Below are 27,474 nucleotides of genomic sequence, written 5' to 3'. Positions count from 1 at the left end.
CACCACCGGTCACATACTTGTGACCGACTACAGGGGAAGACAGTATCTCTGTTGGGGTGATAAAAGGCTCTATGGTGATTTTTGATGATGGTTGCACACTCTATTCACATCCGTGACCCTGTTGACCTACACAGTATGAATGCACTATGAGTTGCACCTCCAGCAAGCTCACACCGTGGCCAACACAGGACCCAGGGCTGGTGCTGGTTGCCTCTGCAGATCTTTCTGAGCTAGTGGCACACACATATCATGCCAGTCCTCGGAAGACTAAGGCAGGAGGATTACAAGTTTTATATGAAAAGACCTGGGGACTTCTTTCTCATCACGAGCCAGCTGGCAGTCACCGCAATCATATGTGCAGAATTTGGTAAGGCAGGAAATTTTGCCACTGGCCCCTTCTCCAAATTAGCCCTGCAGATCCTGACACAGGGGTGAGGGATATCTCCTCAGCTTCTTCCAGCCTGGGACAGACGCCCTAATCTTCACACAGTGTGACTCAGTTTCACCCCTCAGTCGAGCCTTAGGGCTCAGCTTCGCTACTAGCCTCACAGGAGTCCTGGCGGCCAGGGGAGCATCGCTATCGAGAGCGCTGCTAATGGGCTGCAGGCTCTGAAGGGTATGTCAGTGCTTAGTAAGGCTTCACAGATCCTCATGTGGGAGGAGTCAGCGAGTTCCTGTGATGGCTTACTGTTCGCATCTGTCAGTATGATGGCTGCAGCACAGGCTCTGCATCTTTGTGCAGAGGTAATCAGAGGAGAGACTTCTGGAAGCAGAATGGCTCAGTCCAAGAGCCGGGAGATAATGACACTTTTCGTCAAGTGGCCCTTGTGTTGACTTTGCTCCTGTTACCTGCCTGGCTTCCTTTCTTGTGAGGTCTCTTAGCTCCTTTTTTTATTTATATTTATTTTTCCCTGCCCCATCTGAGCTTCCTCCCATCATAGTCTTCCTAAATTATGGAGGAGTGGTCCAGGACCCAAGGTCAGCTCCGTGTATGCACGCCCATTCAGGAAGAAGAGTGTGCACAGGAAGTCTCCATTCCTGGCTACATGTTCGGCTGACACCATACTGGGATTTTTTTTTTTTTTTTTTTTTTTTTTTTTTTTTTTTACACAGCATCTCGTGTAGGCCAGGTTGGCTTCAAACTCACTATATATCTTGGCACAGAATGACCTTGAATTTCTGGAGCATTGTGATTACAGGTACAAACTACCAAATCCAGTTTTCCAGTGCTGAGGACCAAACCCCAGGCCCTGTGCAGCCTGGATGAGCACTAACAGAGACACACCTCCAGCCCTACCATCTTGGAGTTTCAACCGTTTGTACATAAAGACCTCCGCGCTCTTTTTAACACATGGCTTGTCCTAGCTATAGGTATCCCAGAACCCTGGCTGTGCATCTTCGTCACTGAGCTCCGACTGGAGCTGTCAACGGTTCACCCCCAAAGTGTGGTAAACTGTGAGTGTGTCAGGGTCTGGAAGAAGAGATGAGGGCTGGACATCTTCTCCCAGAAGAAACATCCTAACTGGGGATCAATTTTCTGTTAATGATAAAAATTGGCTGCAGTGCTCTGTCTGTGCTTTTCCAGATGGCCAGAGCCAGTGCCTCCCGGGGAGTCTGTTTGCATCTCCTGCTGGTACAGAGCTCTGCAGTTAGCTGCCTCTAGAAGCATCCGTGTGCTTTCCTGACACTTTGAAAACTGAAGCAACTAAGCCCAAACAAGGGCCAACCTCCTCGCCACCTTTTGCTAGCTAAGCAGCCATCTCATGGTGAATTTTCTGGGGAGGTCAGAGAGGATAAGTGAAAGCTTGGGGAAGGAACCACACACCTGCTGTCCCCAAGATCACGTCATGCTGTGTGGCCTCTTTTAGCAAGAAGAGGCATGTTTAGCACAGTCGCTGGATTTGCCTGGAGCCCCACAACAAGGCTTGGCTTGATGCCGGTGTCTTTTGGCTGCATGGTGTGCACAGGCATGCAGAGCACTGCCGCCTGCAGCTGCCGTTCCCATTTGAAACATTACCGAGCACCTGCACATGCTTAAAAGCAGGGCCAGATTTCAAGCTGATGTATTAGCCCATGCAGGGGACATAGTATTCCCCGATTTACAGACAAGAAAATAGTCCCAGACAGATGAGGGGGGCCCACAAGAGACTCACCCAATCAGCAAGGTTTCAGGCTCAGAAGCTCTTGATGTGTGGTATGTGGGCACATATGTGCAGTGTATGTAAGTATATGTGTGCACGTTCACGGGCAGATGTGTGATATAGAGTTCAGCTCATTTCCACATCATTATTATTATTATTATTATTATTATTATTATTATTATTATTATCATCATCATCATCATCATCATCATCATCATCATCATCATCATCTGGGGGTTTTGAGACACTATTTCCCTGTATATATATCTGAACCCAGAGATCCGCCTGTCTCTGCCTCCCGAGTTCTGGGATTAAAGATGTGCACCACCACACCCAGCTTCCACCTTATTGCTTGAAGCAGGGTCATTCATTAAGCCTCATGGATTCTGCTTGGTTGGTTGGTTGGTCACTGGGCCCCAGAGCCCCTGGCTCTGCCTCCAAGAGTGCTCTGCATTACAGATACAGGTTGATGTGTCTGGGGGAACTCACTGTCTCCCTGTGTGGCGAGTACTTTATCTACTGAGCTAGCTCCCTGGATCTTATTAGCCACACTAGGTGGTTTAGGGGCCCTGGGCATTGATGAGTGGGCCTGAGAGGACTGGCTGCCACACAACAAAGATGTCCTTCTATGCTGGTCATGAGGGTTAATGCCTTTAATCCCAGCATGCAAGGAGGCAGAGGCAGGTGGGTTGCTGTGAGTTCGAAGCTAGCCTGGTCTACAAAGTGAGTCTAGGACAGCCAAGGCTACACAGAGAAACCCTGCCTCAGAAAAAAAAAAGTTCTTCTCTGAGTTTCCTATGTTTTCTCCGATGGCCCCAGGATGGGGCAGTGAGACCCTAGAAATCCTTGGCAGCTGTCTAACCTCACTTATTCCTTGTGTGATGGTAGATATGTCTCTCGCTCCTCAGTCTGGTTTCTATAAAATGCAGGGTGAAGAGAGGTCTTTGCCCTGCAGTCTTAGCAGTTTATGGGGGCAAAGGCTTCTGCTGAAGACCAGGGTAGAGCTACAGGAACTCACAAAAGGCTAAGAGCCACACAGAAGAGAAGGGAGAAACTCCTCAGAGGCCAAGGTCAACATGACCCAGGGACCAAGAATGTGGCACAACCTGGTGGGCAGGACCTGGTGGAGGTGTGGCTGGGCTCCTTGCCAGCAGCCACTAAGGCTGGAGCAGGACAGGTGTTTCAGCCTGGCACGCCGGGAATCAGCCCTTGTGGTACATTAACATAGTCACAGCAGCAACACCATTATCCTAGCCATAAATGTTAGAGGTCATTGACATAAGGAATAGGCTCTTGTCACAAATGTAGGTGATGTGGCCATAGTGGCAACCGACCCTAACATGGGCCTCCAGAGAACTGGCACTGGCCTGTGCAAGACTCTGCCCTGAACCCTACAGTGAGGTCCCCTCACCTGGTACTAGAGGGTCACTTGTTGGTAGTGAGGGCCATCCCTTGCATTAGGGATGTTTAGCAGCATACCTGGCCTCTGTCCAACTGGACGCCCAGAGCATCCATCCATTGAAGCAACCAGAATGTGTCAAGCATTGCCTAGGGAACAACATCATGTCACTGTGGATGGGGACACTCCTCATTCACCTGCGCCAATCCATTCAGTCCTCACGACTTCCTATTGTTACTATCCCAATTTGCAGATGAGAAAGCTGAGGTGCAGAACAAGAAAATAGTTCGTCCAAAGTTTCCTGCCAGGCTAGGGCAGCCCAGGCATTCTGACCCTGTCCACTATGTTGTCAAGAACTCGGCAAGTCCCCTGTGCACCTTTCCTGCTAGGTGTGGCTTCTCTCTCATTGGTTGGATACAGCACCTACATGGAAAGGGACTGCCACCTGCCTGTGTGTGCCTGTCTTGGCCCTATCAGCTGTCCCTGTCACACCAGCCACAGGGCTGCTGCTCTGTTCGGGAGCCTCCTCTTGTCTCCTAATTACTGTTATGCAATGATAAATTGGGGTGTGATGGATTGAGACAGGTCCCTCCCAGTGGGGCATGCTGGGAGTGCAATAGGCTGTCACTGCTGGACCAGCACCAAAGTTTGCTCTGTAGAGCAGAGAATCAGAGGAGGGGAAAGGCTAGAGACGAAGAGAAAGAAAGGCCAATGGCAATAGCCCGAGATGACCATGGAGGCGTGGCTGGATGGTGTGCCACATGCCTTTGGCTTTTGGGCAAGCCCTGGAAAGCCTAGATTAGATTAGCTCCCCTCAGCCAAACTGAGACACTTGAATGAGAACAAAGGGCTGCCGATTTTATAAATGACTGGTGCCCAGTTCAGGACCATGTGTTATGCAGCAATAGTTGACTCACACGGTCTACTGTTGAGCAACCAAACAACTCTGCCAAGAGGGGCAGGAGCCCACATTTCCTGCCTCATGCACATTCCCAGACGCCACACGCATGGGCCACCAGCACTGTGTACACTTTACGTATTCCCATTTCCAACCCTAACAAGTGACTCAGTTTTAAGAAAGGGGCGGGAATCAGGCCACTGAGTGCAGAGACCCAAGAGTGATCTCAGGACACAGCCATGTGCACATGCTGTGGCAGGGAACCTTGGGTGCATACCTATCTGTGAGCATATGCGCAGACATGGGTTCCCCACGCCCCACGCTCTGTCAGAACTCAGCCTAGAACCAATGCATGAATGGCATACCTGCGGAGGCGCATGCTATTGCACAGTGCAGAGTATGCAATGCACAAACTGCACATCAGAACTGACTCCACAGCTGTCTGTGAAGCTGGGGGCATGTGGAGAAGGAGAAAATGGTTATAAACGCTGCGAATGTTGCGTTATCACCTGCCGGGCTCCCCAAAAACCCTCTAGGGCAGTAGTTTTCCTTTTAAGACAAAACAGTAAAAACAAAAAATGTGACTCAGGCAGTGTACTCATTCTTTGAATTGTGATGGTGCTCGCTGGGCTGAGGAGACTGCCTGCCTCGCCTGTACAAGGCCCTGTGGGCCAGAGGGAGCCTTCTGTTCATATATTGCCCTTGTTGGGTATCTTGCCACAAGGAGAAAAGGAGCTAGCACGGCATTGAGGTGTGTTCAGGACACCTTAGGAGCAGGAACCCGCCGCCCAGCTGTAACTCTGTGCTCTCTGTGCACATGGGGGGCTCTCCAGCTGCAAAGGCAGCATCACAATTGACATTGCTAAAAAAGAAAACCAGGTGACATATTCAGAAGATGCCGCATTTGAATGTAAAATGTCTGTCCATTAATATTTCATGCTGGTTATGTGCTAAAATAGTCTGGACATGCCAGGTGAAAGAAGACGCATCATTAACCACATTAGGCAGTCTCCACCCCACCCCAAAAACCCACCTCAGTCTTCCCTGTGCCCTGATATGAAACCTTGGTGGCCCAATCAACCCAAGGGGCCCTGGGGGCATGGCTACTGGGCTGCAATATATCTTAGCTGACTTTGAGGGAGGAGGTTACGGAGGGTGTTTAAAATCTCTGAGAGGAGGGGGGCCAGGCATGGTGGCGCACACCTTTAATTGGGGGGGCAAAAGCAGGTGGATCGCTGTGAGTTTGAGGCCAGCCTAGTCTACAAAGCGAGTCCAGGACAGCCAAGGCTAACACAGAGAGACCCTGTCTCGAAAAACAAAAAGAAAAGAAAAGAAAAGAAAACAAAAAATCTCCAAGAGGAACTAGAGATGGTCCCGAGGGCAAAGTGCTTGGGGTGCAAACATGAGGACCTGAGTTCGAGGCCCCAGCACCCAGGTAAAAGCCAAACATGGTGTATACATCTGGATCCCTACCATTGGATCAGGGGACACAGAAAGACAGGTTCCAGGACTCACTGACCAGACAGGCTAGCCAAATGGTTAGCTCCTGGTAAAGCCCAATAGAGGAAGACACCTGACTTTAACCTCTGGCCTTCACACACAAACACACATAGGAGGACATGATTACTCCTAGACACACAAGTGCACAGAGAAAACACATGCACATGCAAACATCACACACACACACACACACACACACACACACACACACTTTTAAGAAAAAAAAAAACTCCATGATTTGTAGGTTTTTCTCTCCAGACAGTGGCACGCTTGTAGGTGACCAACATTTAGCAGGTGGTTTAGTGGCTTTTCAGTCTTATAGTGTCCATGCTTGGTTCTCAAACACCTGCTCCACAAAGCAGGCAGAAATCAATAACACCGTGGGAAAAGCACCAGCTGCTTTACCTGGAACTGGCTACTACCCCTACCCTGCCACAAAGGCCTTCGTTGTAGGGGGTCTCATCTTTCACCATTTCACTCAGCTACTCACGGGCTTACAGGCCAGACCGTCAGGGCTGGGAGGTGGCTCAGTAGGTAAAGTGCAACTTGATGAACTGACTTTGGAGCCCCAGCACCTGCCAAAAACCCAGGTGTAATAATGTGTGGTCTGTAATCTCAGTGCTGGGGGAGGGTTGGAGACTGGAGGATCACAGAGGCTCATTGGCCTGCCAGTCCAGCTAAACCAGTTAGCTTAATCTAGTGAGAGACCCTGTATCAAAAACACAAGGTGGAAAGCAATACAAGATGATACCTCAAGTGAAACTCTAGCTCTACACCCAGATGCACAGGTGGGTGTGCGCACACACACACACACACACACACACAGAGAGAGAGAGAGAGAGAGAGAGAGAGAGAGAGAGAGAGAGAGAGAGAGAGAAAGAGAGAGAGTAAACAAATAAAACCGAATGACAGCATTTTATCTAATTATAGAGTTTCTAGAAATCAATAAAATATCAGTAGGCTAGGAGAGTTGACACAGTCTATTCACTTTAGAAATTACCTGCTGGGAGCCAGGCATGGTGGCGCATACCTTTAACCCCAGCACTTGGGAGGCAGAGGCAGGCGGATCACTATGAGTTCAAGGCCAGCCTGGTCTACGAAGTGAATCCAGGATAGCCAAGGCTACACAGAAAACCCTATCTCAAAAACAAACAAACAAACAAACAAAAAACAAACAACAAAAAAGGAAAGAAAGAAAAAGAAATGACTGACATGTTGGTGCTCATCATGGGAGGACACAGAACAAGCAACGATCAGGAAAAGGCACATTAAAACTGGTGAAGTATTTCACCCATCAGAATGACAACCAACCAAGGGAATCCTCATACCTGGACTGAGTCAAGACAAAGGCATCCTCACACTCCATAGCATCTGCAGAGGAACTGGTACAGTTAGGGATGCCTGGCAGAAGAACACTGCAGGCAAGACGAAAATCCCAGGGCAGTACTGGGCAGCAGAATACCAGCACCCCAGGGACCAGGCTAAGGCCTTGGGGCTTCTGGCTAGCTCTGTGGGTCACAGTGGAGATCCCCAAGGGACGGTCACGTAGACGACGACCACTCTCAGAACGGCACTGACTGGAGCACCCAAAGGACAGGGTAGGAGAAGAGGGGGCTTGTGAAAGGAGGATGTGGATTCAGAACTCTGAGTCAAACTTCTACCGCTGTAGGAAGCCAGGGGACCTGGATCTGCTGTTCCCCCAGGGAACCGGCCTCCAAGCACGCTCCCTTTGAACCCTGCTAGCTGAGGTTTGTCGTTAGTGTCCTGTACATCAGGCACTGTGGCCAGCATGGACTCCATATTATCCTCACAGTGAGCCCATGTAGGCACTACTGGTCCCAGGCACTTAGAGCCAATGAAAATCGGAATCGGAGAGGCTGAGTAACGACCCTCAGTGGCCCACAGCTGGCATGTGCTGAGGCCTCTGAATGCAGGCCTGGCCTTGTCATTTTCATAGTGCACGAGTGATTCATTCAAATCTTGCATCTGCAGACATATCTGAAGATCAGTTAACACTGACCTCGGTGGCAGAAACTCGAGCTGCACGTGACGGAAGTCTGGGTTCAGGATGTTAAGGCTGATTTGGCTCATGAGCTCCCTGGGTGTCATCAGCCACGTTGCCCAGCTACTATTGACGGAGGGAATCTGATGGTGGCTCTGGGATCAAAATGGGTCCTCCCTCCTCTCGGCTTCAACGTGGAGACCCCACCAGACATGGAGCCGGGAAAAATCTGTTCAACATATCAACACTGATCTCAAAAGGCAAATGATGGGGCTGGAGATGCAGCTCAGTTAGAGGAGGCCTGCCTAGAGTGTGCTGTCCTGAACTCCACATAAAGGGTGCAGTGGTGTGCTCACCTGTAATCCCGGCGCTCTGAGGCAGGAGGATCAGAGTGTACAGGTTGTCTTCACCTACATTCTGAGTTATAGGCCAGCCTGGACTGCATGAGGCTCTGTCTAGAAAAGCAGGCAGGCAGACAGACAGACAGACAGACACACACACACACACACACACACACACACACACACACACACACATTATAAGAAGTTTATTGGGATTCAATTCACAAAAACTAAAATGAACAACAATGTACTGTCAAGAATGAGCCAGGCATGGTGGCACATGTGTTTAATCCAAGCATTCTGGAGGCAGAGACAGGCAGATAAATCTCTTTAAGTTCAAGGTTAGCCTGGTCTACAAGGTGAGTTCCAGGATAGCCATGACTACTTATTGAGACAGTGTCTTTAAAAAAAAAAAAAACCCTAAGAAATAAGGCCAGTGAGATGACACAGAAGGCAGAGAAGCTTGCTGTATAAGTCTGAAGGCATGAGTTTGATTCCCAGGACCCACAGAAAGGTGAAAAGTTGGAACCAATTCCACAAAGTTGTCCTCTCAACCCACATGTGCTGTGGCCAATAGCATGTGGCATTAAACACCACACACGCGCGCACGGGTGACGGTGGCACACACCTTTAATCCCAGCACTTGGGGAGCCAGAGGTAGACAGATCGCTGTGAGTTCGAGACCATCCTGGTCTACAGAGTGATTCCAGGACAGCCAGGGCTACACAGAGAAACTGTGTTTCGAAAAACAAACAAAACCTCCACACTCCTAACAATAAAATAAAAGTTTAAAAACAAAGATGCCAAGAACATAGGGAGGCAAGTTGATGGCCTCCAGGGATGGTAAGGGCCACCGCTTCCCTGGAGACCCCTGAGGATGACATAATTCAGTGTTCTCAAAGTCTACATCTTGGGATCTCCTGTTCTGGGAGTTCGCCAAAAGGACAGAGCTCCACAGATACATGCCTGAAATCACTGCCCTACAGCTCACAGCATCACCTTCCCAAAACAAGAGCCAGGAAAAGGACCCCAAGTTCCACTAGAGGAGGCCTCTGAACAATGCTCGAAAGGAAACGCCAGGTAGCTGTGCAGAGGTGACGTTGATCTGTCTCCGGCAGTTGTCATTAAGTGGAAAGGGTTGTTCACTGAGAGACTGCACCACACACAGAGAGTGCATGCATGTGTGTGTGTGTACACACAGAGCATGAAAGAACATATATGTCGCCTTAGTCACTCTCCCTGCCACTGTGATAAAACCTCTGACGAAAGCAACTTAGGGATGGAAGTCTTTTCTTTGGCTCATAGTTGGAGAATGAGGTCCGTTCTGGTGGGATGCCAAGGTGACAGGAGCTTTGTGACATTGTACCTGTTGTGGCCAAGAAGCAGAGTGACTTCTGCTCAGCTCCTCCTTCCTTCCCTCTCTCCTTTTTTCCTTTCTCTTTATTCTTTGTTTGTTTGTTTCTTTCTTTCTTTCGAGACAGGGTCTCACTATGTAACACTGGCTGACCTGGAACTCACTTTGTAGACCAGGCTGGCCTTGAACTCACAGAGATTCATCTGCTGGGATTAGAGGTGTGTGCACACAGGACAGCTTCCTCTTTTTGACATTGTCCAGGGAATAGTGCCTCCCTCCTTTAGGTTGGATCTTCATCCCTGATCAAAACGGCCTCTCATAGGCATGCTCAGGGGGATGCTATCTAAGCAATCCTCACAGCTGCAGTGGCAATTTGTCTCCTGGTAATTCCAGATCGTGTCAAGTTGACATGAACCATCACATACACAGTTAACATATATATTGATTATATTTACAAATTATAGGATCCTATAGGATGTGCATTAAACTGTTCTTGGCAGGTCCTTGTAGATTGGAGGTGGGAGGGTTTTTGCTTGTAATTTTTTTTCCACAATAAACACTTCTTCCTCATGATAGTTGGTGCAAGTCAATAAACACTGATCTCCAAAGAGGTCAAAATTACTCAGCATGTGACTGGTCCACAGAGAGCTAGATGAACTGATAAAGTGATGGCTAGGATGGTTGAAGTCCATCCTACTTTTGGGAAATGAAGGCAAAGCCACAGCCACAGCCACAGCCACAGCCACAGCCACAGCCACAGCCACAGCTGTACAACATATGCCACCCCTGTTGTGAAACTACAGAGGCTCTCCACCACAGGGCACTGGCTGCCTGTCCTTCAGACACACTGGCTCATGTTATCCTGCAGAAACAGCTTGTGTTTCCCCGGTTTCAAAGTGCTCATGGTCCTTCCATAAAATCTAGGCAAGAGTCAGCAGATGCTATGACATCTTGGCTCAGTCACTGATTGACAACCACAGTTAGTGAATGCCAGGAACGAAGTCAACCACATGGCTGTGGCCAGTGAGATGGTTCAGCCGATAAAAATACCTGCCACCAAATCTGACAACCTGGGTTCCATCCATCTCTAGGTCTCACAGGGTGAGAGGGGAGAACCAACTCATGCAAGCTGTCCTCTGACAACCCTCACACACATGCATGCTTTGGCACGCGCACCCACATGCATGCATACAAATAAGTAAGTGACTGTAATATAAATATTTGCTAATTGCCACGTGAGAAATGGAACTTTGCTTGCAATTTTGTGTGGCTAACAGAAAATCTGTTTCTTCTAACCAGGGAGTGGGAAGGAGATCTTTCCAAGGCCTCCTTGCTCGGATGGGACTTTAAGGCTCCTCCCAAGGTCAACGCCATCATGTTGCAGAGCTTTTAAGGTTCTGTGCCTTGGCCCCGTTCACTTTATAGGAATCCTACTACATGGGCCTCTGGCTCCTGCCACACCCCATCCAAGCCTTTCTATGTCTTCCTCCAAGACTACTTATTTAGATTTCCACCTCCCAAACTGGAACTTCACAAACAAGCAGTAAGCATTTCACTCACTGAGTGAATATTTTTCCCAACCGCTCTGAGGGGCCAACCCTGGGCTGCAGTGTTTAGACACGCAGGTGAGTTGGAGCCATGCCGGATGGAACATGGCACCTGAAGGCTGTGGCTTCGATGTAATTTGCAGAATAAATAAACGACGCAGTGAGTGACTGGTGAGATGACAGTCTCCGTGGTAGGGAGACTTGACATAGTGACCTTGTAGAAGGTACATAATGCCTAGGTTGGAGAGGACACAGCCACAGCGTCCTAGGGATGTGGTTTTCAGTTGAGAGACAGTGGACTCCAATCTCAACAAAGAGAGAGAGAGAAAGAGAATGTGCTGTACAAAGTTCCTGGTCGGGGTTCAGTGTAAAGTACATTCTTAGTGTCATTTTGATGGATAGAAATATTCAGTATATTGCACATTTGAGGACACGTTTTCAGTAGTAATCTAATTTGTTTCGTGTGTGTGTCTGTGTGTGTGTGTGTGTGTGTGTGTGTGTGTGTGTGTGTTATATGCACAGATGTGTGCGTGTATGCCTGTGCAGGCAAGGTAGACAATCAGGTGTCTGCCTCCACTCTTCTCCACTTTGTGTTCTTGAGACAGGGTCTCTGCAGCTCCCAGTTTCAGAAAGCCTGGCTGGCTGGTGAGCTCTGGAGATCCACCTGGCTTCGCACAGCCCCGGCCTAGCTCTGGGTTAGAGCGGCACACACTGCACTGCAGGCTTCTACTCGCATGCTCAGGATCTGAACTGAGGTCCCCGTGTTTACACAGCAAACACTTTTCCTACTGAGCCATCTCCTCGGCCACTTTACTAGGTTTTGGTTTGGTTTGGTTTTTGAGACAGGGTTTCTCTGTGTAGCCTTGGTTGTACCGGACTCGCTTTGTAGACCACCAGGCTGGCCTTAAACTCACAGAGATCTACCTGCCTTTGCCTCCCTAAGCACTGAGATCGCAGGCATGCACTACCATGCCTGGCCCTAGTTTTTTGTTTTGTTTTGTTTTTTGTTTTTTAACACTTAAAAAGATATAATAATGCTGAGCATGGTGACCTCAGCACTGGGGAGGCTGAGGCAGAAGGACTGAACATTTGAAGCAAGCTTAGGCTACATAGCAGGAAGATGCCTCCAAAATAATACAAATAAAACTTAAAACAATGCTTACATAACCCTGAAGTTTGGAAAGCCACCATCCTGGAAGCAAGCATACTGCTTTTGTTCCTTTTAGACTGTGAGTAAACAAAGGAGATGCTATGAAATTTCACACCCTTAAAGTATCATTCATTTGTTCACTCAACCCCATCATCACTGAGCACATTCAATGGCCCAGCGGTTCTCACAGTCAGATGCAGTATTAATCGCTCGGGAGATTAGGGGGAGGGTAAGAAGAACCACCTTAATAGATTGCTTGTCAGGTAGGTTGACAGAGATGTGATAGATGATAGATTATAGGTAGACAGAGGGATGGACAGATAGACGGACTGGATGGATAGATGGAGTGATAGCTAATGGATGAATGGATGGCGATAGAGTAATAGAGTGATGGAATTAATTTATAGATACATAGAACAAATGACGGACTCTCAAAGATGTTTGCATCTTTTTTTTTTTTTTTTTTTTTTTGTTTTTCAAGACAGGGTTTCTTTGTGTAGCCTTGGCTGTCCTGGACTCGCACTGTAGACCAGGCTGGCCTCGACACGCTGAACTCAAAGATAACCACTGTTGTTTCACATCTCCAAACAGCAACGGCAGGAAGCCAGCACAGATCAGACAGACAGACAGACAGTGAAGAGGCAAACAGGTTTCCCCTGTTGAGCCTATTTCCCTCTGATGGGACAGAGCCCCCACATTTCCCTGACAGGTGCTCAGGGAATGTGCTATGTGACACAAAGGTCCGTGCGTGAGTATTATGCCTGCCACAGCTCGGAGTTGCCCCATCTGAGAGTACCAACCCCGTTTCCTGAATCTCTCTCTGGGGAAGGAGCGCATCCAGCCTTCAGGTGTTCAGGGTGCAAATGAGCTGGGCAGGAGCTGTCAGTACGGCAGGGCTCCTTTCACACCTGCGATTATCTGGCTAGGAATGGATCTTGCCCAAGTGAGTCCCCAGTATCACTTAGAATGATTAAGAATCAAGGCCAACCTAAAGGTGCTCTTGCCTCATGGGACTGCTGCAAAAACTGAAGTGACACCTGTGTCCCCACCACCCCATCCCCAGCACACAGATGACCCAATCCTCCCTCCACCACCCTTGACACCAGTACCTGCAGCCCAGTTGGGCCCCTCGCCCTGGCGGCCTGGCGATGCGGGCTCGTGGGATCCGGGGACAGGGTGAGGCCAGGGGCAGCAGAGCCAGCCCCTCCATCTGGGCAGCGACAAGAAGGGAAGGCTCTGTCATGAACAGGCACACAGCACTCCCGACGCTGCCTCTGGGACTGAATGAATCACGGTGAGAGTCGGAGGAAGGTGGCACGGCCTGCGACACTGTGACACACCCTTCCAAGACACCCCCATATTGAGGTGGGGCTGACTCAGCCAGGACCGCCTACAGGCAGGTATGTGTGAGCACACACTTGGCCACTTGCCAAAATAGAAATGACACACAAAAAAGAAAACAGGCGTGAAGTAAGCACATTACTTACACTTGTTTTAAAAATCCCAGAAGTTAAAATGTAGCCAAAGAGGATTCAGAGTTCAAGGTCAACCTGAGCTGTAGAGTGAGAGACTCTGCCTCAAGAAGCAATAAGCCTGGGCTGGAGAGATGTCTCAGCAGTTAAGAACACTGCCTGCTTTTCCAGCGGACCTGGTTTCAAGTCCCAGCAGCTACCTGGCAGCTCACAACCATCTGTGACTCCAGTTCCAGGAGATTCAAACTCTCTGGCTTTGTGAACTTTATATGCATATGGTATACAGACATACATGCAGGCAAAGTATCTATACACATAATTTTTGGGAGAGAAAGAAATAGTTTATTTGGCTCACACTTCTACATCACTGTTAATCACTGAAGGAAGTCAGGACAGGAACTCAAACAAGACAGAGACCTGGAGGCCGGAGTTAGTCCAGACTGGAGATTGCTCCTTGTGCGTTGACTTCATGAGGAATTCTTAGTTTGTTGTATATAGCTTATTTTATTAAATAGAAAGGGGGAGATGAAGGAGAGAAACCTGTTCTTTAGGATCCCAAGTGCGGGAGCGAATGGTCTCGTGAGAGAACAGGTGCCGTTAATTCACTAGAAGAGCAACCACCTCGTGCAGGAGCTTAATTGCTACCAGATGAAAAAGATCCTGTGAACAGACTCTGGGAGGAGATACATAAACGAGCCCAGAACTGGCGGCTGGGCGGATTAGAGACTTGGGATAGATTTGACTGTTTATCGCTGTCCTTCAAGACGCTCCTAGAAAAATCTGCTTGAGAGAAGGCTTCAGAGCTCCGGCTCCTGCTAAGACTCTAAGGTCTTATTACCCCTGGTTCCAGTAAAAAAAAAAAAAAAAATCCTGCAGCTCCCGATTGGAAAATCATTCCTTAGGACTGATATCCTTAAGGTTTTGTTGTTGTGTCAATTAATCTTCATTTCCTACTGTTTTGGTTAATCTTGCTATAATTGACATAGGCTCTGTCAATAAGTTGTTAATAAAATATTTTGGTTAAAAAAATTAAGTCTACACTCGTGGCTTGATCAGCCTGCTTTCTTTCTTTCTATTTTTCCCATTAGTTATTAATTTATTTACTTTACATCCCAATTGTAGCTTCCCCTCCTTCCTCTCCTTCCAATCCCTCCCTCACACCTCCCCTCTCCCTATTCCCCCCTCTTTCTCAGAGAAGGGGAGACCTCCCATGGGTATCATCAACCCACCTTGTCCTGTCAGGTTGCAGCAGAACTAAGCACATCTTCTCCTGTTGAGGCTCCACAAGGCAGCCCAGTTAGGGGAAAGGGATCCAAAGGCAGGCAACAGAGTCAGAGACAGCTCCAGTTGTTAGGGGACCCACATGAAGACCAAGCTGCACATCTGTTACATATGTGTAGGGAGCCTAGGTCCGTTCCATGCATGCATGCTCTTTGGTGGTTCAGTCTCTGTAAGCTCCTATGGGTCCTGGTTAGTTGATTCTGTAGGTTTTCTTATGCCCATGACCTCTCTGGCTACTTCAATCCTTCCTCCCCCTTTTCCACAAGGTTCCCCGAGCTCCACCTAATGTTTGGCTGTGGGTCTCTGTATCTGTTTCCATCAGCTGCTGGGTGAAGTCTTCAGAGGACAGTTATGCTAGGCTCCTGTGTGCAAGTATAGCAGAATATTATTACCAATGTCCGGGCGGGGTGGGCTTTCTCTCATGGAGTGGGTCTCAAAGTTGGGCCGTTGTCGTTGGTTGGCCATTCTCTCAATTTCTGGATCCGTCTTTATCTTTGCACCTCTTGTGGGCAAGACAAGTTTCGGGTCAAAGGTTATGTGGGTGGTGGCTTGGTGCTCCCATTGTTTCTTTGGAAGTTTTGTCCGGTTACAGGAAGTGGCCATTTCAGGTTCCGTTTCTCCTGTTGCTAGGAGTTTTCGTTAGGGTCACCCTCATAGATTCCTAGCAGTTTCCCTTGTCCTAGATTTCTGGCTCATCCCAGAGATGCCCCTCACACACACATAAATTTTTTATCTAAAAAAATTTTTAAAAAAATAACCAACCAACCAAACACACATGCACCAGACATGAAACATGCTATTGATATGACCACTCTCATCCCTCACAACCATTCCAATTACAAAATAAAACCAAAAGGAGGGAATAGAGCTAGTGACTGTTGGTGACCCAGGGCTCACCTTGGCTTAGTTCCCTCCCATAAGATTCTGGGAGCTGTGATCTCCTCCTCTGTGAGATAAGGGTGGTAACATTTGCCAAGGTACAGAAAACAAGCAGGCAGAAGGTACCAAGGGTGGACAACGGGCAGTGGGATGGAGGACACAGAGGAAGAAGCACCGAGGAGGGGCAGAGTGGGAGGTGCCAGAGGCCTCCTAGGAAATTGTGTTTGGGCTCAAAAGTGAAACAGCTGCGAAGGGATGGGTGGCTGAGGAGAAGGATCTGGGGACTTAACTCCCTGGCCTCACTGGCTGGGAATAGCTGCAGGAAGGCTTCCTGGTAGAGGCAGCTCCTTAACCACTATGAAAATGAAGGCCAAGGGGCGTGTGGGCAGGAGTGGGAAGGAATTCCTCCAGGGGATACAGATGTGTGGCCTCCGTGTGCTAACTCTGCATCTGCTGTGGACCATGAGCCCATCCTGCCTGACCAGAGCGCCTCAGCCTCAGCACATGGAGTCCTGGCTGTCCCTGCCCTTCTGGGAATTCTGATTGCCATGACATCCTCAAAGGCGTATTTACCTTTTCGAAGAGAGGTCCCAGGCACTCCGTAGCCAGGGAACCAAGTACACAAGGAATAAAAAAAAATAAAAATAAAAATAAAAATAAAAAATGGAGTTAAAGAAACTCAAAATATGGTTCCATAGGAGCTCCGGTCCTGGAACTATGCATGGTCCTACACATTCAATGGGAGGCACCCCAGAAAAAAGGATCACAGGAGCCCAACTTTGCAGGTAGCCATTATTGGCTCAGTCAGACCAAACAGGTGAACAACTAACCACTCTCCCAACACTCCTTCCTCAGGAGGAAAAAAAAAAAAAAAAAAAAAAAGAACTGTGGTCGGACTGCTGCCGAGGCTCCTCCCACAGTGTAAAGTGAACCAGCGTGGAGGGCAGATGTGAAGCTGGTACTGATGAGAGTTGTTGATGGAGTGTTGTGTGAGGAACACAGGAGGTGCTTAATAAAGGATGGATGGTGGGTAGACAGGATGGATGGATAGACATGTGGACAGATGGATGGATGGATGGACGGTGGGACAATGAGGGATGGGATTTTAAAAAATGGCTGTACGAGGGGCTGGAGAGATGGCACACTGGTTAAGAGAATTTCTGCTCTTGTGGCTGGAGTTCCCAACATCCATATTGGTTGGCCCACAACCACATGTAATTCCAGTCCCAGGGAATCCAATGCCCTCTTCTGACCAACTTGTGCACCTGACCATATGTATCCATATGTATGTATACACACACACAACACACAACACACACACACACACACACACACACACACACACACACACATCTTTTTAAAAAAAGAAAATGGCTGAATGAGAGGGATAAACAGGAGGACCTTTAAGCCGGAAGATAGATGGCTGATGGGCAAACAGATCTATGGATGAAGGCAAGCAGGGCTGTGTGGGGGGATGGGAGTCAGCAGGAATGAGTGCAGTGATGAATCAGCAAGCCACTGGGGAATGGGGAATGGACCTGGAAACAAATGCCAGGTGAGTAAGCTAGGGCCTGGGTACATGACTAACCCAGAACTGCAAACCCAGCTGCCAGGAGAAAGCAAGAGTGAGCAAGCAGCCCGCAGCCTGCACAAGAGGCTTTGAGCCTCTGGCAGGAAGTGCCGCCTCCCAGCTTCCTGAAGAGTTGTGTGTCTTCAGAAAAGCCTGGAGGTGGAAGCGTGCTCCACCTCTGCACCCCGACAACATTCCTCAGCTCCACAGCCCTGGCACTGAAGTATCGGCCTGGCCGGCTTGGTGACTCAGACCTGTGGGCTCCTGCATCTGGCAGCCTGCCGACACCTCCCTAGGCTGCCTGAGATCTGAACAACCCTCTTCCTACTGAGCTCCTTCTGGGTCCCTCACACCAGGAGATCCTGGGGGAAAAGTCCTGGGCTCAGAAACTGCTCCATACCTCTGTGTTCCCCGCCGCCGCCCCACCCCCCCCCCCGCGCCTCTCCCACATTACCCCAGGACAGTGCTATTCCACTCAGTGCAGCATAGTGGCGCCTCATCCTGGAGGTGACCCTCAGCGTTTACTTCTGAGCTGTGGGACTTCTGGCAAATGCCTTAACCCCTCTGAATCACAGCATTCTCATTTAAATGAAAACGTTGCCTGTCCTGAGTGTTGGTGTAAGTCCTCAGAAAAACCCGCTCCCCGTGCACATGAAGCACAGTGCCCCTTGTTTCCAAGGGCTTGACTAGGTGGGTTTTTTGTTGTTGTTGTTGTTGTTTGTTTTTCCAGCTGCAAAGTGCCAGGCAAGCCCTGCACTCAGAGTACCACATGGGTGTCCTTCCATGCAGACACTAAAGTCCTAACCCCCAGGATCTCAGAATGTGACCACATGTGGAAACAGGAAATCAAAAATGAGCTATCAGAGCAGGCTACGGTTCAGCGTTAAGCAGGGTCCTTGCACAGAGGGTAAATCTAGGGGATACAGCGTGCAGACATCCAGGGCGACTGTGTGAAGGCAGGTTTGATGGCATTGCCTCAAGCCAAGGAACCAAGTCGCAGCCGCCAGATGTTGGGGAGCCCAGGAGGGACTCTGATATACAGCCTTCCGTGGACTCAGCCTGCCACACCCTCACCTCACACCTGCAGCTTCCGCCGCTGCTCAACCACTCAGAGATAGCGGCCTGGCCCTGAGCCTGCACTATGGCTCCCTCGGGGGGTCTGAGCTGGTTCTGCAGATGAAGAGGCTCAAAGCAATGGTCAGGGGAGAGTGGGAGGGGAGGGGCTGGGAGCAGGAGTCCTGGCCTGCACCCCAAAGTTCAGAGTGGAAAATGAGGGTATGACTGCCAGTGTGACAAGGAGCATAGGGCAGTGTGAGAGACCTAGAGACTGTCAGAAGGTTCAGGCGTGGCCATTGCATCCCACTGGTAGGAGAGAAGCCCCACCCAGCAGCATCAGCGTGGCTCGGATCCCAAAGGGCAGCTACACAGGATGAAGGGACTCAGCTAGGACCGCATGGAGCCACAGGTAGTTTTGGGGGCGTGGTGGGGCTTCTGATGGGAGCTGTGGGCAGATCATTCTGACGGGACAGAAGGAGCAGTAGCAAATGACCACAGATGAGCAAATCAGGCTCTGTCCTCTCCGGGGAACATCTTCAGTCTTTGTGGTTTCCAGTGGGATGTTGGGGGAGGGACATGGTGATATTAGATGGTACCGAGGAGGCCTCCTCTCCCCTAGCCCATCTTCCTGTGGCCTTAGGGGTAACCAGAAACACTGCAGGAGACTTTAGGGATTATCCAAGGCCCAGGACCTTAAATTGCAACCAGGCACAGTGGCACATTCTTTTAATCCTAGCACTCTGGAGGCAGGGCAGGCAGGTCTCTGTGAGTTTCAGGCCAGCCTGGACTACATAGCGAGTTCCAGGACAGTCTGGGCAAAAAGAAAAAAAAAATTAAAAATCTCTCACCATCTGAGGGTCAACACCTGGCTCAGGAGTCACTTGGGCTGGTTTTGACTCCCTGCTCCTCCAACATGACTTGGCAAAGTTACTCAACTGCTATGCCTCAGTCTCCCTCTCTGTAACTTGGAGATAACCAAGATAAGCTCCTAGAATTCTTATTAACAACAGTCCCGCGTGGAGCGCCGAGGAGAGCATGGCTCACATAGTTAATACTCCTACGTGGTTCTGTGGTGAGTGGCCCACAGCAGACACACTGTACACATTCCCACTGCAGTCTAATCAAGGGCCGAGCTCTCTATGTGACACTGAAAGGTAACAGTGCTTGCCTTAGCCAGCAGACAGAATGGCGGGACGGTCCAGAGAGAGTCACTGAGAACAAATGGACATCAGAAGCTCCGTCAGGGCACAAGAACGCCCCCATTTCTTTAATAGGTACCTAGAAGCTCTTGTGAGTTGAGCTAGCCAGCTTTCCCCCATAAGCCACTTGGGCCTGGCTCCTCCCTGAAGATTTCCAGGTCCTCTGTGATGATGGAGTTGAGAATGGAAGGTTTGGCCAGAGGCTCGGCAGGTCTGACTATTGGAGGTCCCAGGAAGGCTCCTTGGTCGCTAGTGCTCTCTTCCCGCCATCCACTTGGGCCCAGATGACACCTAGATAAACAAGCCAGCAAGTGGTTCTTGAGATAGGAGTAAAGGATCATTTGGTGGAAGTTGGGAGAGGACAGGGACCTCTGGATCCGCATGTGACTCGGTGATACTGTGCTTGCCTAGGAGGCTTGAGCCTCAAAGGCACTACCAAGACACCCAAAAACCTTAAAGACAGCCATAGCCAAGAGCCAGATCAAACACAGAGGCTTCTGACTGTGCGGCCATGTGTGATTTCAACAGTCATGAAGCCCGCCCTGTGCGCCAACTCAAGCACATGCTTACGTATGAGTTTTTCCAGAGAAAGGGCCTGTGGCCTAGAAAGGTTAACCGTGGACCCTGAGACAGGGTGAGGGCTCAGTCAGGGACCCTGTTTCTCAGTCCCACCTCCCCCACCCCTCAATCATCCTCACCGCCCCCCAACCTCCCCATCCCCACCCCCGCCAACCTTCAGGCAGACTAGAGAACATAACGCTTGGCCACACTTCACAGGAAAGCTGCTGTGAGGGCAGAAAGGAGCAGATGTAGACACAGTGGAGATGGAGACAGTCACTAGGACCTGCTGCCTGGCCGGATGTGAAGGGGCCTGCAGGCTGAGCCCTGATCCATCTACTGTCTGTTGTGCGGAGGGAGGGAGGAAAGAAGAAGGGACAAGGCCCTTGGACTTTGCTTTGTGGGTGGCATTGGGAATGGAGAATCCCACCCATCCCAGACATGGAGAGCTTAAACAGGCAGATGACAGAGCTCACAGGAAGATTAGAGTGACAACGTGTATTTGGGGGCCTCTGGCTGGAAGTGGCATTAGCCCAATGGGAATGAGTGCCAAGGCTCTGTTCTGCTGGGTGAATTCCTTTTTTGTTTGTTTGTTTGTTTGGTTGGTTTGGTTTTTCAAGACACGGTTTCTCTGTGTAGCCTTTGTTAGAGTTTTGCCTAGTTTGCCTAGCAACCTGTGATGTCATTGACTACCTGCCGTTAGGCATGGCCCTACCCACCTCTCTCTCTCTTTCTCTCTCTCTCTCACCTTCTTACTTTCTCCTCTCTCTCCCTCTGTTTCTTGTTCTCTCTCTTGCTCTCTTGTCTCTATTTCCCTATCTTTCTCTGTATCTCTGTGGTACCCCTCCCCCTTCCTTCTCTCCCCATGCTTATACAATAAACTTCTCCATATAATATCTGTTGTGTGGTGCATATCGCATATTTCATTTGTATTTCAGCCTTGGCTTTCCTGGACTCACTTTGTAGACTAGGCTGGCCTCGAACTCAAAGATCCACCTGCCTCTGGCTCTCTGAGTGCTGGGATTACAGGTGTGCGCCACCACTGCCCAGCTTTCTGGGTGAATTTCTTAACCACCCTGACAACTCCAAGTTCCCACCTGTACATGAAGGTGAGAATATCATTGATACAGCTTTCACAGTGAGCATGTGGAAGGGACACTTGGCACATTCCAGGACCATCAGCCCAGGAGGAAGACTGGTATGGGAGGGTTTCTGCCAATGTGCATGGAACTCCCCCCGTGTTTGGCAGGCAGGACTTAGGGTGTTTAGACCCAGCATTAGTGCAGAGTCAGGGGGCCTTGGAGGGGGGCACTGTAATGTCCAATATTGGGGGAACCCTCTGACACAGTGACATTTGACATTACCTCTTAGGAGGTAAGAAAGTATACCCACCAGCTGTGTGAGGGTGGAAGCATCTAGGCAGGGAGAAGAGTCAGTACAAAGGCCTGAGATCAGAGGGGAAGAAGTGGAGCCTTGTAAGGAAACTCCTTATGGCAAACCAGGCAGGCAGCTGTCCACCAGGGGACAGTGTAGGGAGCAAGTGAACTTGTGCCAACATAGAAAGGACTTCAATGCCATAGACCCACAGGAGTGCTCCCCACCCCACGCAGAGGGTGAGGCTCAGAGGATGGCAAAGTCTTCCTCTGTTGTGCAGAAAATGTCCACCACAGATTCCTTCCCCAGATGTCTGTGGCCTGAAGACTATTCCCTTACAGAGAGTGCACCTATGAGCTTAGCTAAAACTTCCTCCTTGCTCAGCTGTGCACCATGGCCCCTGCCTCCTCATCCAGCTGTGCACCACGCCCCTGCCTCCTTATCCAGCTGTGCACCACGGCCCCTGCCTCTTCATCCAGCTGTGCACCATGGCCCCTGCCTCTTCATCCAGCTGTGCACCATGGCCCCTGCCTCTTCATCCAGCTGTGCACCACGGCCCCTGCCTCTTCATCCAGCTGTGCACCATGGCCCCTGCCTCTTCATCTAGCTGTGCACCATGGCCCCTGCCTCCTCATCCAGCTGTGCACCACGGCCCCTGCCTCTTCATCCAGCTGTGCACCACGGCCCCTGCCTCTTCATCCAGCTGTGCACCACGGCCCCTGCCTCTTCATCCAGCTGTGCACCATGGCCCCTGCCTCTTCATCCAGCTGTGCACCACGGCCCCTGCCTCTTCATCCAGCTGTGCACCATGGCCCCTGCCTCTTCATCCAGCTGTGCACCACGGCCCCTGCCTCGTCATCCAGGTGTGCACCATGGCCCCTGCCTCCTCATCTAGCTGTGCACCATGGCCCCTGCCTCCTCATCCAGCTGTGCACCACGGCCCCTGCCTCCTCATCCAGCTGATGTATACTGTAGACCCTGCCTTCTTATTCAACACTACATAATAAAGTTTCTCCAAGAGTCCAGTTCCAGCCTTTCTACGTCCATGTGTCCGCCCTTTCTTCATACCCTCACTGCCCCAGTCAGGTCAAGTCCCCGAAGTCATGAAGAGCATGGCAGGATAGCTGGTTTTTCAGCAAGGCCAGCACACAGGGTGTCCATTCAGCAAGGCAGCCTGCTCCAATGGTCAGCTGCTAGTGTCCATTCAGCAAGGCAGCCTGCTCCAATGGTCAGCTGCTAGGGCTTTATGCAGGCCCTGGGTCCTTTGGCAAAGGCCTTACCTGGTACAGCAGGCTCACCGGTGGAGCCTGTCCTCCTGGCCACAGAGTGTCGCCTCACAGCCTGACTCAGCTGGTCCTTTGCTCCAGGGCTCCCAGTTGAAGCATAAATCTGAATCATTTTCCTTTGAATCTGTGGAGACCAGAGACAAAGCTTCTGCAGTGGGCTCAGCCTATGGTGTTCCCCAGCTCCAAAGGAGTCACCTGCCAGACCTGGGGTCCCTGTGGCTTTTATGAAGCCAGAAGCTGGGGGGCCAGCTCTAAGACTTCATGGCCTAGGATGGAGAACAGGGGGGGACCTAGAAAGAAGATTGTCTTGGAAAGAGTGGCCATATCCACCTACTAAAAACAGAAGAACCCAGGAGGTGCACGGATGTCCCCACTGCTGCAGTCTGAACGGGAAATGGCTGCACAGGATCATGGGAGCTCCTGGTCTCCAGCTAGTGGTACTGCTTTGGAAGGCTGTAGAAACTGCAGGTGGTGGAGCCTCTGAAGGTTGAGGAGCTGGGGACCACCTGGAGGTTTTTATAGCCCTGCTCCTCTTACCTTTTCTATGCTTCCACACTGAGAATGTGATGTGACCCAGCACTCCAGGCTGTGCCACTCCCTCTCCATCATGGTCCCTTCTTAAACCATGAGCCAAAATGAAACCTTCCTTCCTCCAATAGCTTTTGTCAGTTTTTTTGGGTTGGTTTTTTTTTTTTTTTTTTTTTTTTTTTTTTTGTCATAGTCATGAGAATGGTAGGTAATGCATCTGCCAGTATTGGGTGCTGTCCAGGAGAGACACTGAGTCACTGGCCTGTCCACCCTTCATTTTCTAGGTCAGTCATTACCAAATAGCTATGGTTTCTGCTGTTTGGTGGTGAACACACGTGTGTGAATGCAAGAACTCCTGAAAGCACCCACGTCTATCAGGAGAGGACTGGATGACTCAACTGTCACTCCCTTGCCAGGAGACCTGGTCCAGCCACTCAGTGGCACATGTGAAGTGGATGGATGACCGAAGTCTTATCTGTATCTCTCAGCAAGATGCTAGAAAACTCGAGGCCTGGACTTCCTGAGGCTACAGCCCACCTTGGGCCAGCATGATGGCAGAACACGCAGGGAAACTAAGAACTAGAAGGCAGCGCTGCCAGGGTGCTGCCAACTTCCCTGAAGATCAGAGGGCTCATTTCAAAGGTGGAGGTGAGGTGTCTTCTCCAGAGAAGCCACCCAAAGCCAGCCCTACACTCCCTTCCATGGTGACAAAACCACCATCGACTCAGTCAGCACTGGCTGAGCCTGCAAGCACCTACTATGTACCATGCGCACAGGTACTTTGCTTTCTGCACCAAGAGTTCTAGGCCTAGTAAAGCATTTCTTCAGTCTAAAGGTGCGTGTGTGTGTGTGTGTGTGTGTGTGTGTGTGTGTGTGTGTGTGTGTGTTGGGGAAGAAGGGGGTATGGTTACCTTCACTTGTGGTGAGGATACTGAGGCTTGGGCAGTCCTGGTCTAAAACCACACAGTCAATAGATGTGGCACCAGGATTTGACGTTTGCACTGATAACTGTTCAGAGGCTGTGACCTTGGGCAGGTTGCTTCCCCTCTCCAAGCCTTGGTTTCCCCCCCCCCCCCCCCCCCCGCCTCGGTAAGCTGTCCTGGACTTGTTTTGTAGACCAGGCTGGCCTCGAACCCACAGCGATCCACTTGCTTCTGCCTCCCAAGTACTGGGATTAAAGGCGTGCGCCACCACCACCCTGGCCACAATAAGGATTCTTTCATGGGGTTATCCTCAGGATTGGAGGCGGTGATGTGTGTCTGGTCTCATGTATTGTGATGCGAACTGCTGGCTCACCAGATCTTGTTACTGTCCTGAGCCTTGCCTCCCTGCTTGGCTAAATAAATACACCTGGGCAGGACAGCAGGAGGGGGCGGAGGGTGAAGGTTCCATGGGGTTGGGGCAGAGAGAATCTAAGGAAGGAGAGATGGGTTGGAAAAAGAAGGAGGAGGCCGCCATGGGTGAGGTGGAGGAGAAGCACATGGTCAGTATGGATGGAGGATTCAGCCCAGATGACAAATACTAGCAAGCGTTTGGGATCGTGGATGGGAGGTAGCTCGGCAGAAATGATTAGAGGCAGATGGCGTGGGACGGAGACTGGGAGTTATTGGAGGGTAAGCTTACAAGGTAATATATCTGCCTTGCCCCAGGAAAAGGCTTATTCTAAAACACATCGGGTAACTGTATTTTCATGGATTGCTAGTGGATTAGAAAATACTGCTATAATGATAACTAGCCTAATAATAAACATTTATTAGGCCACACTTACAAATTAACAGCAACAGATATGCGTCACACGCATAGTATGACTTTAAATGGCCAAAAGAGGTTACCTTTACTATTCAAGGAACAAGACTGATGCCATACCCCAGAGAAATATGAGTCTTGAGAGGGGGTCTCCCCAAGATCCCAGATCCCTTCTGTGTGGATGGCCTGATCCCCTGTCTTTACCACCTGAGTGCTGCAATGCCTGGTTTTTTGCAGTGCTGGCTTCCTGCGTGCTCTGCAAGCGTTCTCCCAACATACACCCCCAGCCCGAGATAGCTTCCACAGGCAGCGCACAAGCACTTGGATCCCCTAACTACCAGGCCCAATGAAGGAGGGCTCTAACTCACCCTGAAAGCGAAGTGAATAAGTTTAAAACATGCTTTTCAGAAACCTGAGTGAGGCTCTCCGAGGCTCTCGCCAGGAAATCACCATAATGAAACCATTAGCAAGCCACACACAAGATGGATCATGGGGCAGGTTGTGCAGGGTTGCCTCAGTAACTTGTGACCAAAGCTGGCAGCAAGCTGGGCACTGTTGCCCAGTCGGCCTAAGGTCACAGAGCCAAGAAACAAAGAAAGAAAAGTCTCTGGGTTAAGGGAGATGTTCATGGGGACAGGGTACCTCTTGCTGTATCCCACCCGACCTACCCCTAGCTCTATCATTGCCAGTTATGTCTGGGCCTTTGGCTTACAGGTTCTCAACCTTCCTAATGCTGTAACTCTTTAATACAGTTCTTCGTGTGACGACCCCACCATAAACTTTTTCTTGCAACTTTGTAACTGTAATTTTGCTACTGGAATGAATCATAATGTAAAGATCTGATATGTGACTCCTGTAAAAGGGTCATTTAAAAACAAAAAACAAACCAAACAAACAAACAAAAACCACTGAAGGGGTCACGATCCACAGGTTGAGAACCACTGCTTTAGCTACTCTTGCTAGTGAGCTGAGGTCAGGACCATTGTCAGCAAGTTTCCATGACCCTGTGTCCCAGAGAAGGCCAGCTCTTCTGAGTTTGGTCTGGCCAAAAAACCAACAAACAAAAAAACAGGGTGGAAACAGCAAAGGCTGCTATGTCCTGCTGGGCAAGTTGTTTACAAAAACATACAGGGACCGTCTGAGTGAAGCTGAGAGCTGGCCTGCTGAGGCTCTGCTCAGGGCCTTTTGCACAGCAAGGGAGCGCCTTTTTCTAAGTCAGCAGGCCAGCCTATGCACTAGCAGTGGCCCTGGGGGGCTGCAGACAAGCACAAGAACACTGCTTCAAACTCGGGGGTGAGGGGGGTGGGCGACTCCAGCTAGAGACCCCCAATGGCCATCATGATGGTGCACAACTTTAACAACCAAGCGCTCAGTAGGCAAAGGCAAGAGGTTCTTAGTTTGAGACCCTACATAGTGAGGTCCAGGACAGCCAGGGCCACGTGGTCAGACACTATCTCAAAACACAAACAAATAACAACGACAACAACAAAACAATAAAAGAGAGGAAGGAAGGGCCTTTCCCCCCCCCCCTTAGAGTTAAGCTGTACTTAAAATGCTGTGCAACCCCCCCCCCCCTTTCTGCAGTTGTTTATCCTCTTTAGGCCCCTGCCCAGCTCCAAAATAAAGAGTTTAGCCTGGACCACCTTACCTTGACTAAGCAAGAAGTGTAGCCAGACGATCATCAAGAACAGCAGCAAACTCACGGGCAAGCAGAGCCAGAAAACCAGGAACGAGAGGGTGAGGTCATTCACCAGTGGCACCAGAGGGTACTTCATTGTGCACCTGTGGCCGTGCGGGTGGGCCACCTGGATTGCCGTCTGCCCCGAGAACCTAGCAGCTTGGCCAGGCTCTGCTCTCAGCCCAATTGTGACTTACAATGAGTATGATGTAACAAGGAAGTCACAGTGTCCTTGGGCAGAGAGAGCCTGCAGGGAAGTAAGCCGAGGGGGCCTGGCTTGGAGAGGCCCAGGCTTCTGAGAAGGATGGCCAGGGCTGGACTGGCCCAGCAGCTGCTGACCTATTGTGAGCCTCTGACCTTCTTATGAAAGAGAACTGAGTAATCCTAAAGTCAGGGACAAACTTCAACTCATGTGAGATACTTGCACTCTCAAGGCTAGGGTGTGACGAGGAACCAGCTAGGTCCCTAGGTCCTGCCTCTCAGTAGCACATACATACATATACTGCCAAGCTCCT

The 27,474-nt window shown here is 50.1% G+C and overlaps 2 protein-coding genes across 2 annotated transcripts in view; both read right to left on the bottom strand.

Annotated features, from left to right (window-relative positions):
- The window catches only part of Arhgap40 (Rho GTPase activating protein 40), a 37,368-nt gene extending 23,741 nt beyond the window's left edge, over positions 1–13,627 (bottom strand). Inside the window, exon 1 of the mRNA XM_051143704.1 lies at positions 13,442–13,627. Coding sequence (XP_050999661.1) covers positions 13,442–13,575 — 134 coding nt within the window. The 5' untranslated portion in view covers positions 13,576–13,627. The remainder of the gene's footprint in view (positions 1–13,441) is intronic.
- Positions 13,628–19,826: 6,199 nt separating this feature from the next.
- Adig (adipogenin) lies at positions 19,827–27,252 on the bottom strand. The gene is made up of 3 exons (XM_051143699.1): positions 26,930–27,252; positions 23,002–23,131; positions 19,827–20,080 (listed from the first exon to the last, which is right to left on the bottom strand). The coding sequence occupies exons 1-2, from the start codon at positions 27,054–27,056 to the stop codon at positions 23,016–23,018; spliced, it is 243 nt and encodes an 80-aa protein (XP_050999656.1). The 5' UTR covers positions 27,057–27,252; the 3' UTR covers positions 19,827–20,080; positions 23,002–23,015.
- Positions 27,253–27,474: the final 222 nt, after the last annotated feature.

This window comes from Acomys russatus, chromosome 4, assembly GCF_903995435.1.
Source record: "Acomys russatus chromosome 4, mAcoRus1.1, whole genome shotgun sequence".
Taxonomy (NCBI): domain Eukaryota; kingdom Metazoa; phylum Chordata; class Mammalia; order Rodentia; family Muridae; genus Acomys; species Acomys russatus.
The sequence above is the reverse complement of the archived record's forward strand: the minus strand, read 5'-3'. Positions and strand labels throughout refer to the sequence as shown.